Below are 15,064 nucleotides of genomic sequence, written 5' to 3'. Positions count from 1 at the left end.
CATCATTCAAACATTCACAGTGTAGGTTGAAAAAAGTATGTGAAAAGCTAATTAGAGTCAGGAGTTAGCAAACCTGAGCTCAGGTCAATGCAACAAAATTGGACTTGTTTGATTGATTGATCATTTATTGACTTTGAACTTTGACGCCTTGAACTTACTGTTCACAAGAAGCATCTGCTGATGTGAAGAAGATCTCAGAAGAGTTTAGAAATGCAGTCCACAGGATAATGTCAGAGTGGCAGTACACCAATGAAGCAGTGAGGCATCAGGACAATGACCCTAAATTAATTGAATGAATTAATTGCATTGTAAATCTACTGTGGACTTCAAACCAAATCAAAATCCACCTGTTGAAGTGGTACTGAGCCAAACCAGTTCTGTAAGAAAAACTGTACAGAATTCCTCCTCAAACTCTGCAGGTCTGATTCACAGTTTCAGGAAATGCTTTTTAAGATTAATGTTGCCAACCAGTTATTAAATCCAAGGGTTCACTTCATTTTTCCACCAGAACTATGAATATTTAATGGCTCCCTTCAATAGCGACTGTATTTGTTGTGTTTGTCCTTGTCTGTACTTGTGACAGGTCCATCCTAAGGTTTGCTACTCTGTATATTACTTGATAAGAAGTTTTACATATTTTGTACAGCTCTTAGTGAATAGTTGTGTTTTTTTCTGTTGCCAGATAATGATGATGATGTTTTGTCTTTTCAGAGTGTCGCATGGCTCTGCTCTTTGACCGGGTTCAGAACAATGCCAGCATTCTGCGGCAAGCGAAATTTGACATGCACAGGCGGTAACAAAACACTGTCAATGAATGAAGTTCTATCTCAGTTTTTCAAATAAATCTGCTCATATTTCTTGTCCCTCAAATATCTCTTCTTCTTGAATCTTCCTAGGAGTCAATTTACTGTAGTGACAATTGAGGTTTTTTCATCATTTGTTTTTTGCTTGGTGGACGTTTAGAGAATCAGGGTTTCCCTTTGTTCTGTATCTAAAAATCTCCCTATATATCTCCAGTGCAGGACAGTTTGCGCTGAAGGAACCCCTGGAGACTGCTCTGCTGTTGAGTTTGGGTGGTGTCGGCTGTGTTGTCCTCAATCAGTGGCACAGCAGCCTTCAGCAGAACACACACAACATGGCCACTGTTGTAGACAGTAGGTTTTGGATATTCCTCTATGGAAACAGTGATATGTTTTATTTATTTATCGTCATTTGTGTCACCATAATATATTGTACTTTATTGTACATCTTCAAACGTTCACTTAATGCCAGTGGACTCCATTAGTAGTCTGTGTGTTGCAGATCTACTGAGGTTCACACATACCTCTGGACAGACCATCCATGCCTTAAGGAAAGGGGACAGCTCAGAGATATCACAAAACATGGTTGCAGGATCATATGGTACTGCACATCCTACTTGTTAACTAATTTAGCCTCTTATTTGTATTTCTTTTTACTGTAATTACATTGGAGTCCAAGTGTTTTTTATATGGGTACATCACACACCCACTTTTGCATTTGTTTACAAAGAGAAAATAAATGTCAAACATAATCATTCAAACTATGAATCAGACTAAGCTGGATTTCAGTATATAATTATTGCTTTCTCTGGCTTTCTTCTGCAGATCAAGTGCTTCCCACTGACTCAAAGGAAGACAATGTTCACTGCAAAATGACTCATTCAGCCTACAATTGCATTCTTTATGGGCTCCCTAACTTAATTGTCTCATAATGTTCTGTACAATATTTCTCACTTCTAATTTTACAGTTCAATATCATTACAGGTATACATGCCAGTTAGCTTTGCAAATATTATTGTATGCAAAAAACTAAAGCTACTGTAGAAGGAGATTAAACATTACGTTAAAGATGATCCTTGATTGATACTTGACTTACATTCTCAACTATGTTATTTTCTCAGGAGACTGATTTTAAACCTGATGTTTTTAATATTGTTTTAACTATACACGGCAGATGGGAGACACTGTAACCTGCCTGACTCCATAAAGTAAAGCCATAGCTTTACTTGATTACTTTATTTATTTACTTTTTAGCTTACTGCTCTCTGAGTAGGGTGTTACTGCTGAGTATTGTGTGGATGAGTTTAGGATCTTTTCAACACTCACAATATCAGGTGTTTGGAATCTGTTTTTAACACCAGTCGCCATCATTACCAGTTTTTCATTGATGTGCTTTTGTATCAGATTTTACATAATAGAATGTGAAATGATTACAGCCCAGTGAAATCCACTGACAGGCCCAGCAGTTTTGCTGTATCGGGACATAAATGGGTGAAGTTGCACAGTAAGAGGGTTAAGCTAGAAAATAGTAGTTCATAGTCAGGTGTGTTTTGGTTGTGATGATGCAGCTGTAACTAAGTTCAGCTGCTGCTATCTTATGTCTTGTATGTGTTTACTGTGTCATTTAGTACTTTCCATTAAAGTTCATGCTGATGCAGTTTTTATTTGACACTACTGTTCTCTTACCTTTACATATCACAAGAAATTAATTCTGTATTCATCCATCCATCTTCTATACCCGCTTTTTCCTGAAAGCCAGGTTCACGGGGATCTGCTGGAGCCTATCCCAGCTCTCTTTGGGTGAAAGACAGGGGTCCACCCTGGACAGGTCACCAGTCCATCACAGGGCCACATAGAGACAAACAACCTCACATACTCACACTCACTCCTATGGGCAATTTAGAGTCACCAATCAACCTGACATACATGTTTTTGGACTGTGGGAGGAAACCGGAGTACCTGGAGAAAACCCACACAAGCACAGGGAGAACATGCAAACCCACAACCTTCTTGCTGTGAGGCAACAGTGCTAACCACTCATCCACCGTGCTGCGCCCTTACATTATTCACACATACTGTGCTGAACATCACTATGAAAGGCAATACACCTCTTTTTAGGTGGGCCTCAGCTGAAAGAGGCAGGGTTGGTTCAGCCTGCATGAAAATGAGCCTGTCACAGTGTACTAATTTCAATTTAGAAAATGCCTTTATCAGAAATTGCAGTGCCGTCTTAATCCTTACGGTTCTTGTTGCATTGTAACAGCTGTAATTTAGTAATTTCCTAAAACGTAAATATATCAAAATGACATAACATGAGAGTTTAAATGCTGTCCTATTTATTGGAAATCATTATTGCCATTTGATGCTTCTTCCTCATTAGATTTGGCTGTATTTAGTTTATACACATCACTTTTTAACTTAATATATTTAAGAAGAATATTCTGTGGCACACAAAGCTAGTACTGTAGAGGTCACTGTAAAAAATAAATCAATTGACATTTGGCAAATACATTTATTCACTTTGTTGTGCTGAGCTAACGAAGAAGAATCAATACCACTTTTAAGTGTGTAGAGTAAATATGAAGCTTCTGGTTAGATTAATATAAATACAGGAAACAGGAAAACAGCAAACCTGAAACATAACATTTGAAGCTAACACAATCTGCCGACCAGCACCTCCAGGCAACCAGTGGAGTTACAGCGTCCGGCCAAGAAATAATTCTCTGTAAAACCACAAGTTGTTTTTATGCTTTTTGTGATAATTAAATAAAGATAAAACAAGTTAATTATTGAGGTTTAGAGGTGCTGGAGACTGTTTTCCCTTGTCTCCAGGCTTTATGCTGAGCTAAGACCACTGGAGGCTGCTATTAATTTTGTAGTTACTCTACATAGATGAGTGTGGTATCAGGTTACTCATTTAACGAAATTAAACTGCTACAGTAGAATGATTTTGTGCTCATAAATATTGTTGAGGACCTCCTTTAGTATCTTTTCACTCTCTCTCTCTCTCTCTCTCTCTCTCTCTCACTTTGTGAATATGTGTTTCCTCAGAATTGTATGGCAGCTATGGATGTGGGTCTTCAGTGGATGATACTGTCAAAGATAAGGTGTAAAATACCACAATACTCTCCTGGACCCCCATTTATTGTTTGATTAAGACACTCATGAAGTTTTTCAGTTCTGTAGGAGCTTGGTTTAGGAAGATGGTTTATTTAGGTCATTACATTAGTACATTAGACATTAATGATTAGACGACGGAGCTTCTCCCTTCACTTGATTGTTGATTATTGAATAACATTTAAGAAATTATTGTTTTATATCATGTCTGCATTTCTAATGTCTGGACAGTCTGTTCTTTAGTTGATGACATTCAGAGCAAAGATCAGAGAAAGCTAAGGCCATTAAATAATCAAAATAATCAGATATATCTCAAAGAGTGGAATTCAGAGCACACAGGGACCTCACCACGCACTATTTTTGAACACATTCTTGCTGATTTGTCATTTTCCAAAAAGCTGAATTTCACTTTTTAATTTTGACCAAACCAAAGGAGGCAGAGGACGTTCTTCTCCAGCCTGTTTGACTTCTGCATTCACTGTGTGCGTAAGTAGGTCAGAGAGAGCTTACTATGCAGCAGACTTCTCACACACTGAAGACAGCTGGGACAGGAGAAAAGAAGGCATACGGCCAGGCCATTAATCACACACACAGGTACCACTACTTCTCCAGGAATAAACCCTACTGTAAGTAAGCATCATCACCACTGTGGATGGAGTCCTGCTTGGGTAAATGTTGGCGGAGTGAACCACAGGTGCAGCTCTAGTAATTGGGTTACTGAATAAGGAAGTTTTGATTATAGAAGGGAATGGTAGTTTTACATGAGATTTGATTGGATGTCCAATGGTGGTCAGAAAAACTGGAATTATCATTAGACGAAAGATTAAAAACTGCTTCTTTTTCTCATTATTATTGTTTATTTTTTGGATTTTCTAAAGTCTCATCATGTCCAATGATTGTCACATTATGGATTGATTTAATTTTAATAAATAAGATAAGAAAGAAATGCAGTGCCTGTGTATGAGCCACTAATGTCTGATTAGATGCATAACTTTCATCAGGTGAGATCCCTTGTAGTCCATGTAAGGTATGTGGACTATGTAACTATGATGTAACCAGTTAAGGTGTATTTAAAAGTTTCATTTGTTTGCCTTCTCAATGGAAATGTATCTGCTTCTGAAACTTTTAATTGCACTGGCATTTTGTTCCACCGATTTCAAAAATGACATAGCAGAAACAGAGCCACTACTCAAACACCAAATTATTACCCACAGTTTTGTAAGGTTTCATATTTGGTCTGTAATAATATAATCATATTATTCAAGCTAAAATGCAATTAGACATTTAAGGATTGTGTCTTTCTGGCTGAGCGGACAAGGTTTTTATTGATTGTGTAATTGAATGTGCTGTGCACAGTAAGTATGTTATGATGTGACTGAAGTAGCTCTACTACTTTATGTCTAACATCACATGAGGAGGTCATTGCAGTACATACGGTCATATTAGGATTTGTACATATTAGGATTTGTACATATTAGGAAGAGAAGAGGAAACAAGATTGTCTCATTATTTCAGGCTTCAGAAATTTAGCAGCAGCTTTAGATGTGCAGGAATATGATAGAGATAAGACTTTCCACACACAAAGAACACAGATGTGATATCAGTTATGTTAATCTACTGCAACACAATAACACTAAAGTTTGCAGACAGGAAAAGGCAGTCCCACTGACAGCACTGTCAGTTATTTTAGTATATGACATTTTCTGGGATGATCTTATCCTCACAGGCTTCAGTAGAATTTCCAGATAAGCCAAAAAATGTCACGCTTCCATCCAGCATAACATTATTTTCATATATTTGGTTTACACAGGTTTTTGGAAACGAGTAGGGGGAAATAACTGCAATGTTTTGACATGAGCACAGCTTGTAATAAGAATATTCACAGAAAGAAATGTCTAATATATATGCTGAACTAATTGTGATGCCTTACATCAGCTACATGCTCATCCACCGCTTTTGCCTACTGTCATGGAGTAAACTGATCTAAGCAGTCTATTATGGATCCATCCATCCATCCATCCATCTTCTATACCCGCTTTTTCCTGAAAGCCAGGGTCACGGGGATCAGCTGGAGCCTATCCCAGCTCTCTTTGGGTGAAAGGCAGGGGTCCACCCTGGACAGGTCACCAGTCCATCACAGGGCCACATAGAGACAAACAACCTCACACACTCACACTCACTCCTATGGACAATTTAGAGTCACCAATCAACCTGACATACATGTTTTTGGCCTGTGGGAGGAAACCAGAGTACCTGGAGAAAACCCACGCAAGCACAGGGAGAACATGCAAACTCCACACAGAAAGGCCAGAATGCGAACCCACGACCTTCTTGCTGTGAGGCACTCAGCCACCATGCTGCCCCTCTATTATGGATATAATATGAAAATCATTGCAAGAACTTATGAATGCATCACTTATGAATATGAAGTTGAACAGTGCTGAAAAGGAGTTTCATACTTAAAATACATGTGGCCATAGTAGTTACGCAAACAAAAAGGAAGGTCTAAACAAAACATTGTGAAAAACGCAACTCAGTCTATGAAACAACATGCAGTAAAGAACCCAAACATCATAAACTGCATTATGTAGAGTTCATGTGGTATATCAGTACTCTGTGAGTGAGTGGAGCACAGCTGACTCTGTTTGACTGCAGTCCTGAGATATTTCAGAGGGACGATCTGTTCTGAGCACAGATTGACAAGAGGCAGTAAAGGTCAGGTTCTAAAGAGCAGAATGCAGTTTATATTCTCTCAACATTTGCCCCCTTCTCTTCTTTGACGTATCTCGAGACATTAGTTCTTTCTTTGTTACATCATTCCTCTGTTTGATTGGTCTTTAAATGTTCTCTTTTATCATCTTTGTCTTTATTCTTTTGACCTATCTTAACAATAGTATATAACAAAATGAATCAGTTTTGCATCTGATTTACACTCCTCAAAGCCTCCACACTCAACTGTGAAGGCTTTGTGGTGTAGTTCTGGGTTTGCAGATCTGGGTATACTTCAAGGATCCACTCACCTCTGAGATGTTAAGTCATGCCTCTATTTTTAGACTGGCACAATCAGTGGGCAACATCTCAGCAATATGTTTTCACTCCTATTATCAGGGAATATCTTCTTAACACTCTTCCAAACCTCCACCTGAAGAGTGAAATTCTTGATGTGGCTGTGTTATGAATATAACTTACATAGAAGTTAAGTTCAGAGCTGGAATGATTAGTCAGTTCATTGATTGTTTTGGTTTTTTTTTTTTCAAATGGAGCCACAGTGGTAGGACACAGTCCATAGGAGAGTAATTTAAACCAATCATTTTTATACTAAACATGCTGACTCCTCATTTTTTTAACATGCTATAGTTTTTTTCAAATTAGCTATTTTATTTAATTACAAGTCACTTCATTTAATTTGTTTAGTTTGTTTATTGCTACCTCAACCTTTGTTCATTAGCAATATTTAGAAATTTAGTGAAAGCAAATTATCTTACACCAGCCAACTAATTATTTGCTCTACCCATTCAAAAGCACTTTCACCACTGTGGTGCTCCAGAGGGCTGCCAAACCTGGCAACATCACAGTGACACAAGGTTAGAGATCATGGGTATTGGCTGCATTGTTATCCAGTTATTGCTGCCATGCAAACTGGTGAATAAAGCTTGGGGAGCTGCACGAGGATTATCACAGGATTAATCTCTTTAGGACCAAAGTGACTGACTATGATACATGTCACTAGTCTCACTAAAAATATTAGTTCATGCCATATTGATACCTAACAACAACTTCTGAACTCTAAAGTTCTTCTCTTCTGTATCTAGACATGCTGCAAAGCTCCATACAGTATGTATTCCTACTGCATTGCACTCTGTAAGCCTTCAGGCAGAAAGTCACATGGGGAAATTTATTCTCACGCAGGGAAAAAGAGGGAACAGGAACTGAGTGAAACAGTTACAGGGGTTTTGTGGCTCTGAGGCTGTTTGGCTTCTCAAAGGCCACACTTGCCTTATGAATTCAGCTCTGAAATTGAACAGTGTGTTCAGACAGAACAGTGTAATGATCCACAGTGGACTCATAAATAATACAGAAGTTGCTTCAGTGCAATTTGCTGCTATATGCCACTATAGAAGTATTAGATGTCTGTTTCTGTGTTTAAGGTGTTTTATCATGCCTTTGTTTTATTACATTGCAGTGTGGCAAGAAAGAATACTATATTTGAATTACCTACTCTATGCAGTGACTGTATTATCCTGCTCAGTATACTGTGTTCACCATAAAAACGTAGCATGGATTGTTTGTTCAACAACAGAAGCAATAACATGTTTAAAGTAAAACCTGACAAAATGAGTGGAGGGTCACTGAGCAGACACAACTATGGTAGACAGTTGTATCATACACAAAATCATAAAGTATCTATTCATTTCAAATGTATTGGGACAATTAGGCATTTTTAGTCTCCTGGTTTTGTGGTTCAGCACATTGAATTAGAAATAAAGCAATGGATTCCAGACTAATGTGCCAAGTCTCAGCTTTAATATGAGTTTGTTTACTTGGGTAAAATGGGGAGATATAACCTTTTTAACCACACTGTGCCAAAATTTTAGGGTTCAAAATGAATTGGACACTTGGCTCCTAAATTTTTCAATTCATTTTTGAGCCAGAATTATCTGCAGTTATTAGCAAACTTATTAGTGGTGTGTGTGTGGACCGTCACTGTAACTGAAACTGTCTGTCTGTGCAGCAGCAGAAGATGAGTGTATTGGAGCACAGTGACTGTGGTTAAACCGACATGTTCCACCTTTCTGTCCTTTCCTTACTTACATGTTTCAGGGTCTAATCTTTAATACATTTATAGTTAGCTCAGTCCAGATGAGGTTTGACTGAGGTCTTACTAGACTTCGTTGCCACCTTTGTATGCTATGTGGGTGTCGTGGAGGTATATCAGTGGCAGCTAACAATGCCCACACACACACACACACACACACACACACACACACACACACCTCTGTCCAGGGCGTTAGTGTCATGAGTGCTCATACATAAGAAGGTAAACTGACATCCTTCCAACACATTAGAGAAAATCATCCCTCCCCTGATTGCTTTCATCCATAACCCTTAGATTACTCTCCTTATGTTTTTTATCATTTCACTGTCTTATCACTGGGGATGTGTCTAAGAAGTTATGATTCTGATTAAGGGCTAAATAGAATCGCCTGGCCTCTCATTAGTATAGTAAAATAGCTACTTAGTCAAGAGGATGAATTTCATTTACTGTGCGTGTTGACTATGTGTCTGTGGCCACTGTTCTGATTGCTTTGTTTTTCTCTCCATTTGGTCAATTTGAGCTCCTGATTTCTGGTTCACACTGCTGAATACTGATGGTTGCATATCTATAGTTAAACACCATATGTGCTACATGTGTCTACTGCTTTGCTAAGTTTCCTATTCATTTAAACATGTCAGAGTAGTGGTAAGTTCGACTGGTGTTAGTATATAATGTGTGTTGACTCATAAGGTACACATAGGTACACCTGCGCTGTAGTGAGATTAACAATTAGTAATTAACACTGATTCATAGCCATACAAGCTATTCAGCTGCTCCAAGTAGAGAAGCTCGACCACTGCGAAGTCGCCATAGGAAGGAAAGTGTCAAACACTTACAAGCATGAGACCTCAGAATGTGGTCCCACTTCAAAAGAAATGCTGCAACTGCCACTAGATATGTATTTATAACACAATCTTCATGATAGGCTTAGCTCTTGTTGCATTTGACTCCTGAACACAGGTTGACTGGTTGTAAACATGCTCAGACTCTATCACAAGAAATACCCACTGCCTTTCTCTACGAGCGTTCAAGAGATTCACCTGCAGCTGCATTCATACTTCTTCCATCACATCAGCTTCATAGGAAAAGACTTGTACACATAGCGAATATCTGCTTTTGTATGGAACCGAAGAAACTATCCAGACAGTAAGGATCCCATGGCATGTTGGTGGTGGTGAGAACCCCCAGGCATTGCTGACTGATGGCCCAGTCAGTCTCACTAATTAACCAGCTGGCAGCGTGTCAGTCAAGGCTTGAAGAATGTGAATGGAGGAGGAGCCCTCAGACCCTGAGCTGCACTTATGGCCCCACTCTGAGGGTTTGGACTCCAGGGACTCACAACCAGGTTGTGCTACAGTGCGTTATGATGATTGTTGTTCTTGTGCTGTGGTCATCTTCATGATTGTTACATTTTGATAACACTGGCACAACAAAGTACATTCACACCTGTAGTAGCCAAAATGTTAATGCCTGTCGATATTCATAACATACATTATGCTGATGTTTAGCGGGTATGAGGTGCACATTTCACATGAACTCATTCACTACTTAACAGAAAATGACTGGAATGCTACAGTGATGACGATGATGATGATGATGATGATGATGATGATGATGATGATGAGAGAGGGGACTCAGAGAGCCAACGTGGCTGTATCCATGGCCAGTCTACCAGTGTGGCTTAAAGCGATTCACAACTAAAGCCTTGGCGGTTGTTGCTGGAAACAAGTGAACAATGTAAAACAGCTTTTAAGAACGACATTCTGCAAGAATTCTGCATGGCCAATGACAGTCGGCCGTAAAACATCATTTCTGTAGCTCCTCTTGTAGCTTTGCTCTGTGCTTCAGAGGCTTTATTCGCCCGGCCCCCAGCTCTGTCACAGATGTATCATCAGGATTGCTGTGTTTGTGTTTATTCAGTCATACCAAAATGTAGCACATGTTTGCGCAGCATGTAGTTTGAATAGATATTCACTGTATCACATGACGTGATAAAAAGAGCTTTCATGTGCAGTGTTTGATAAGTAAACTGTTGAACTGGTAATCACCATAAAATCAGTTGCCACACATGCCACCTTACAGCCATATTTTGTATGTTGTTGGTTTTCACTTTCAAATGATAAAGCCACAAAGCCTGTTGAAGTCTGCAGATCTATCTATATACTGTATATCCACATAGATAGATATATAGAAAAACAGGAGGTTAAAGTTATGGGAAAATGCAATATTGGTTCACTGTTAGCCTGAAGTTTGCTTCAACCTTAACAGTTTAAGTAAATGTTATGTAAATACTGAGTTTTTATTTAGTTATTTAGTTTTACCTTACCTTACCTTTAGTATTTAATCTTAATTATATCCATCTTATCTTGGACCAGACCCCCTCATCAGCACTACAGCAGTAAAATGGGATTACTAATTACCAGTATTAACTGACATTATCATGTCCTTTGTTTTTTCTCTCACATTCTGGTCAGAATTTGAATTTAATAAAACCTTTAAAGACCTTTAAAGTGTTCTGCCTTCAGGAAACCGTGGCCCAAATCCTGGCTTCTCCTAATGAAATCGTTAAAAGCAGTGATCAGCTTGGAAGGCGGTGTCTTAGGGATGACCCAAAGGCAATATTCCTCCTTTATCTGACCTAGTTTTGGAACTGCATGTGGAGCCCCTAAAGGGCATCAGCAGTATTATAACTTTATTCAACAGATGATGCAGGACCTGGTTAGAGGTGAGCTGATGCCCAGCATTATAAAGCAAAAAAATGGGCTTCCAGGGTTGGTCCGCTAATCGCATTCAGGACATGGCATGTGAATGCCGGTCTGAAGACCTGTGTTTTCTACAAAAAACTGAGCTGTACCTTTTCTAAAATAATAAAAGAAAACCCACCTGCAAATTTAATCCAGGCATCAATTATGTTTTCAGCATAAATTCGCCTTGTTCTTAAGAGATAGGCTCAAACCTTTGTGCCGATTGCCTGTAACACTATTATGTAACTTAAGTGTGCAGATGTCAGTAATGCACTGATGTCAAGGATAAAGTATGGGTCTTTGTGTCACCAGATAATCCTGATTCCCTCTTGTCACAGCATCACTGGCTCTAGTGCAAATGGACTATCGAATGCCACTGGAGAACAGCCTCAGCTGAGGGATGATGGTACAACAATCAGGTCAAAGAGATGGATTGTGTGCTGACGTCTTTAGAAAATTCTAGGCAGCTGTGGTGAATCACGCAGGAGACAATACTTGACATTATCAAGACAACACATCAGACTGGGTTCAGAGAATTTTAAGGATTTGCGTCTAGGGCAGGTGCAGGGGATGATGCGTGGTCCCAGGTGTTAGAAAATTTATGTTTCTCATCATGTTTTTGTCCAACTGATGGCCTTTTTATATTATCTATGGTGTTGGTCTTTAAAAAGCATCTCTTATGGGGAAAATACTTCAGCATGCAGACTTACTGCTTATTGTCAGTGAAGGCATTGAAACTTTATGTCTCTATGAAGGATTGATATATGTGAGGGTCACAAATCACACCTGACACTTAATTAAATCACTTTTAGCTGACAACAGGAAGTTATGGGCATGTTTGTCTCTAGTCTGCATCCAGATACCTGACTTTGTTTTATAGCTGTCGCCCAGTTTCTCCCATGACTCAAAGTAAACCTTGTTCAAGGGCACTTTGACAGTTGACAACAGAACATTTTTCATCCACGCAGACTTACCCAGTTCAAATCACTGACCCTCCAGTTATTAAGTCATTTACCCAATTCCTTCAGGCTGCAACTAAGTCCCCATAGTGCAGGGGTCACCAACCCTGGTCCTCAAGGGCCACTGTCCTGCTGGTTTTCCAACTAACCCTGCCCTTCCACTTTCTAAATGGCTGAACACACCTGATCCAGGTAATCAGCAATGGGTAGGGCAGGGATAGTTGGAAAGCAAGCAGGACTGTGGCCCTGAGGTTGGTGACCCCTGTCATAGTGTACATACAATAAGTGTTAGTTTACAGTACCTCTGTCATTTGTATGTGCCCTCAGTTTAATCTAGACACTTTGCAACATGCTCGTTCCATCTGAGACCTAGCCACTGTGTTACCTGTTTAGATTTACCATTTACTGATATATTTATGGGGTCTTGGCAGGGAAAAGTAGGTCATTTGGGATGTAGTCACTTTCAAAATGGCACCCACTATAACGAGGTCATAATTTCTTCTCAAAAGGATGTCTCATGCTCAATGGCTACAGAGATGTACGATGTCAAATCAAATTAGCTCTGAAGTCAATGAAACAACTGCCAAATATCAAGAACCAGACACAGTACATCATGTTTTATTTCATTGTCATAAATATACAGAGTGTGATTGCAAGATGTAGAGAAAAGGAAATAAATCATCCAAACATTAGAGAGTTACTTTGAACAGCAAGCGGAAGGAGAGTTGCACTAGATTTTAATGTGGACAAGGTTAATGGATAAGATTTAGATTGCATGGGAAATTGCTTGATCCATAGCTCTATTATTGTACTGTAGTTCAGGGATAGGGCAACCCTAGTTTGTTGATATAAGTAGTGAATACTAGTGCTGCTAAATAACTTGGGATGATGGATTAATGAGGTGATTATGTCATTCAGGTGAAACTGTTCATGAAGCTCGTAGGGCTGACTATGGCCACAGCCTAAGCAGATATGGTATGAGGCCAGGACAAGTCACCAGGTATTTGCTGGGTGGCAAGGACTAGAGAATGGTGTTGCCTGTCATGGGGCCCACCAGATTTATGATGACATGGCCTGATACTCACTGCAAGTCTCAGTGATTGGGCAAAACATCATTTAATATGAATGCTGGGCTGCCACAGGAATGCTTTAATTGTGTATCAACAACTGTTTACCATCTGAAAACATCATTTCAGCCTTGTTGAATATTATACCTAGCATTTGGCAGAGCTGAACGCTGAGGCCACAGAGTTTTCCTAAGGTGCTGGCACAGAAAACGATCCAAAAACTCAAAACTCTATCTTGCTTGTGTGTTGACCATTGTTCTTTTCTATGTGTGATGGCCAAACAGAGAGTGTAATCAGTCAAATGATGAAATCTCATAACCTGTTATCAGTTTAACTAGAATTGTTAAAAGGAGTGCACAAGACTCAAACCAGACAGTCTAACAAAGTAAACAGACTGAAGTGAAAATACCTCAGATGTATGTCTATCTCCGCTTCACATTTGCTTCATTCTCTACCAATGTTCCTTCTGTAATAAGATTACCTTTCAAAGGATCCCATGAACAATCAATTACATTACCTAAAGAATTCAGTCCTTCCACCAGGTCAAACTACATTACTGATTAAATACAGCATAGAGGAGAATCAGCCATGTGGAGACTGCATGCTATACTATTCCTGCTCATTACATGCATCGCTTTTAGTGGTGAAACATGAACAGTGTGTGGTAGAAACATTCTGATTCACTGGCTAATAACTTGGTTTATCTAATGCCATCTTCCCCACAGATGCCATCTGTCCTACCTTGGATGTAGCTCTCTCTCAATGATGCACCTCACTAATGGCTCCACGTCCCTCCCCAGCAGTGTCAGTCAGGGAGCCAAGCAACCATGTCATAGATAATGACCTGCGGGACTCACTGGGTTCCTGATTGATCTTTTATTCTGTGTAGTTCTATGATTTTTAAAAAAAAATAAATTACATGATAAATGAATACTGGTTTCTCCTTTGCAATTTTACAGAGGAAGTGCAGAAATCAATAACCAGGCATCAGCAGGAAAGCAAGAAAATCTACTGGTGGTACTAAATATAATCGGTGTCTGTGGGCCTATGATTTAGTACGTCTTCATTTCTTACAACCTGGATGGGAGAGACTTCAAAAATACAGAAATAAAAAATACAGATGGTGGAAAGTCTCTCATCAATGCCCTCCTGTCAATAAATAATAATGGACAGTCTTTAAACACATTTTAATGTTCAATATATGTAAAATAATATTTAAAATTGCACTAATCAATATTTTTATATTAACAATTCATCAAATTAATGTGTGTAATGTAAACGGGCTTGTTAGTAATGACAAACCCATCAAACATGAATGTAAAAGAGAGTGAATATTGAATGTACATTTATCAGGTAGGCAGGACATATCTCCAGATGAATGCTAATGCTGTTCCATGCCTGGAAATTTAAATATGCAGCTGTCAGCAACATCATCGTTGTCTTCACAGCTATTTCCGCTAAGCCCCAGTGAAGAAAAAAAAAAGTCCATCCACTGTATGGATTGGGGAGCTTTGCATTTATACTTAGACTCAGTGTAAGTTATATTATACCTTTTTCTAAA

General features: G+C 39.1%; 1 protein-coding gene across 5 annotated transcripts in view; it reads left to right on the top strand.

Moving 5' to 3' along the window:
* cfap46 (cilia and flagella associated protein 46) overlaps positions 1 to 1,996 on the top strand; it is a 47,432-nt gene extending 45,436 nt beyond the window's left edge. For all 5 annotated transcript variants that reach the window (XM_026310124.1, XM_026310126.1, XM_026310125.1 and 2 more), the window contains 4 exons: positions 712 to 793; positions 1,018 to 1,154; positions 1,303 to 1,401; positions 1,626 to 1,996. In XM_026310124.1, the coding sequence (XP_026165909.1) occupies positions 712 to 793; positions 1,018 to 1,154; positions 1,303 to 1,401; positions 1,626 to 1,732 (425 nt within the window). In that variant the 3' untranslated portion in view covers positions 1,733 to 1,996. The remainder of the gene's footprint in view (positions 1 to 711; positions 794 to 1,017; positions 1,155 to 1,302; positions 1,402 to 1,625) is intronic.
* Positions 1,997 to 15,064: the final 13,068 nt, after the last annotated feature.

The sequence above is a fragment of the Mastacembelus armatus genome, chromosome 15, assembly GCF_900324485.2.
Source record: "Mastacembelus armatus chromosome 15, fMasArm1.2, whole genome shotgun sequence".
Taxonomy (NCBI): Eukaryota; Metazoa; Chordata; class Actinopteri; order Synbranchiformes; family Mastacembelidae; genus Mastacembelus; species Mastacembelus armatus.
The sequence above is the reverse complement of the archived record's forward strand: the minus strand, read 5'-3'. Positions and strand labels throughout refer to the sequence as shown.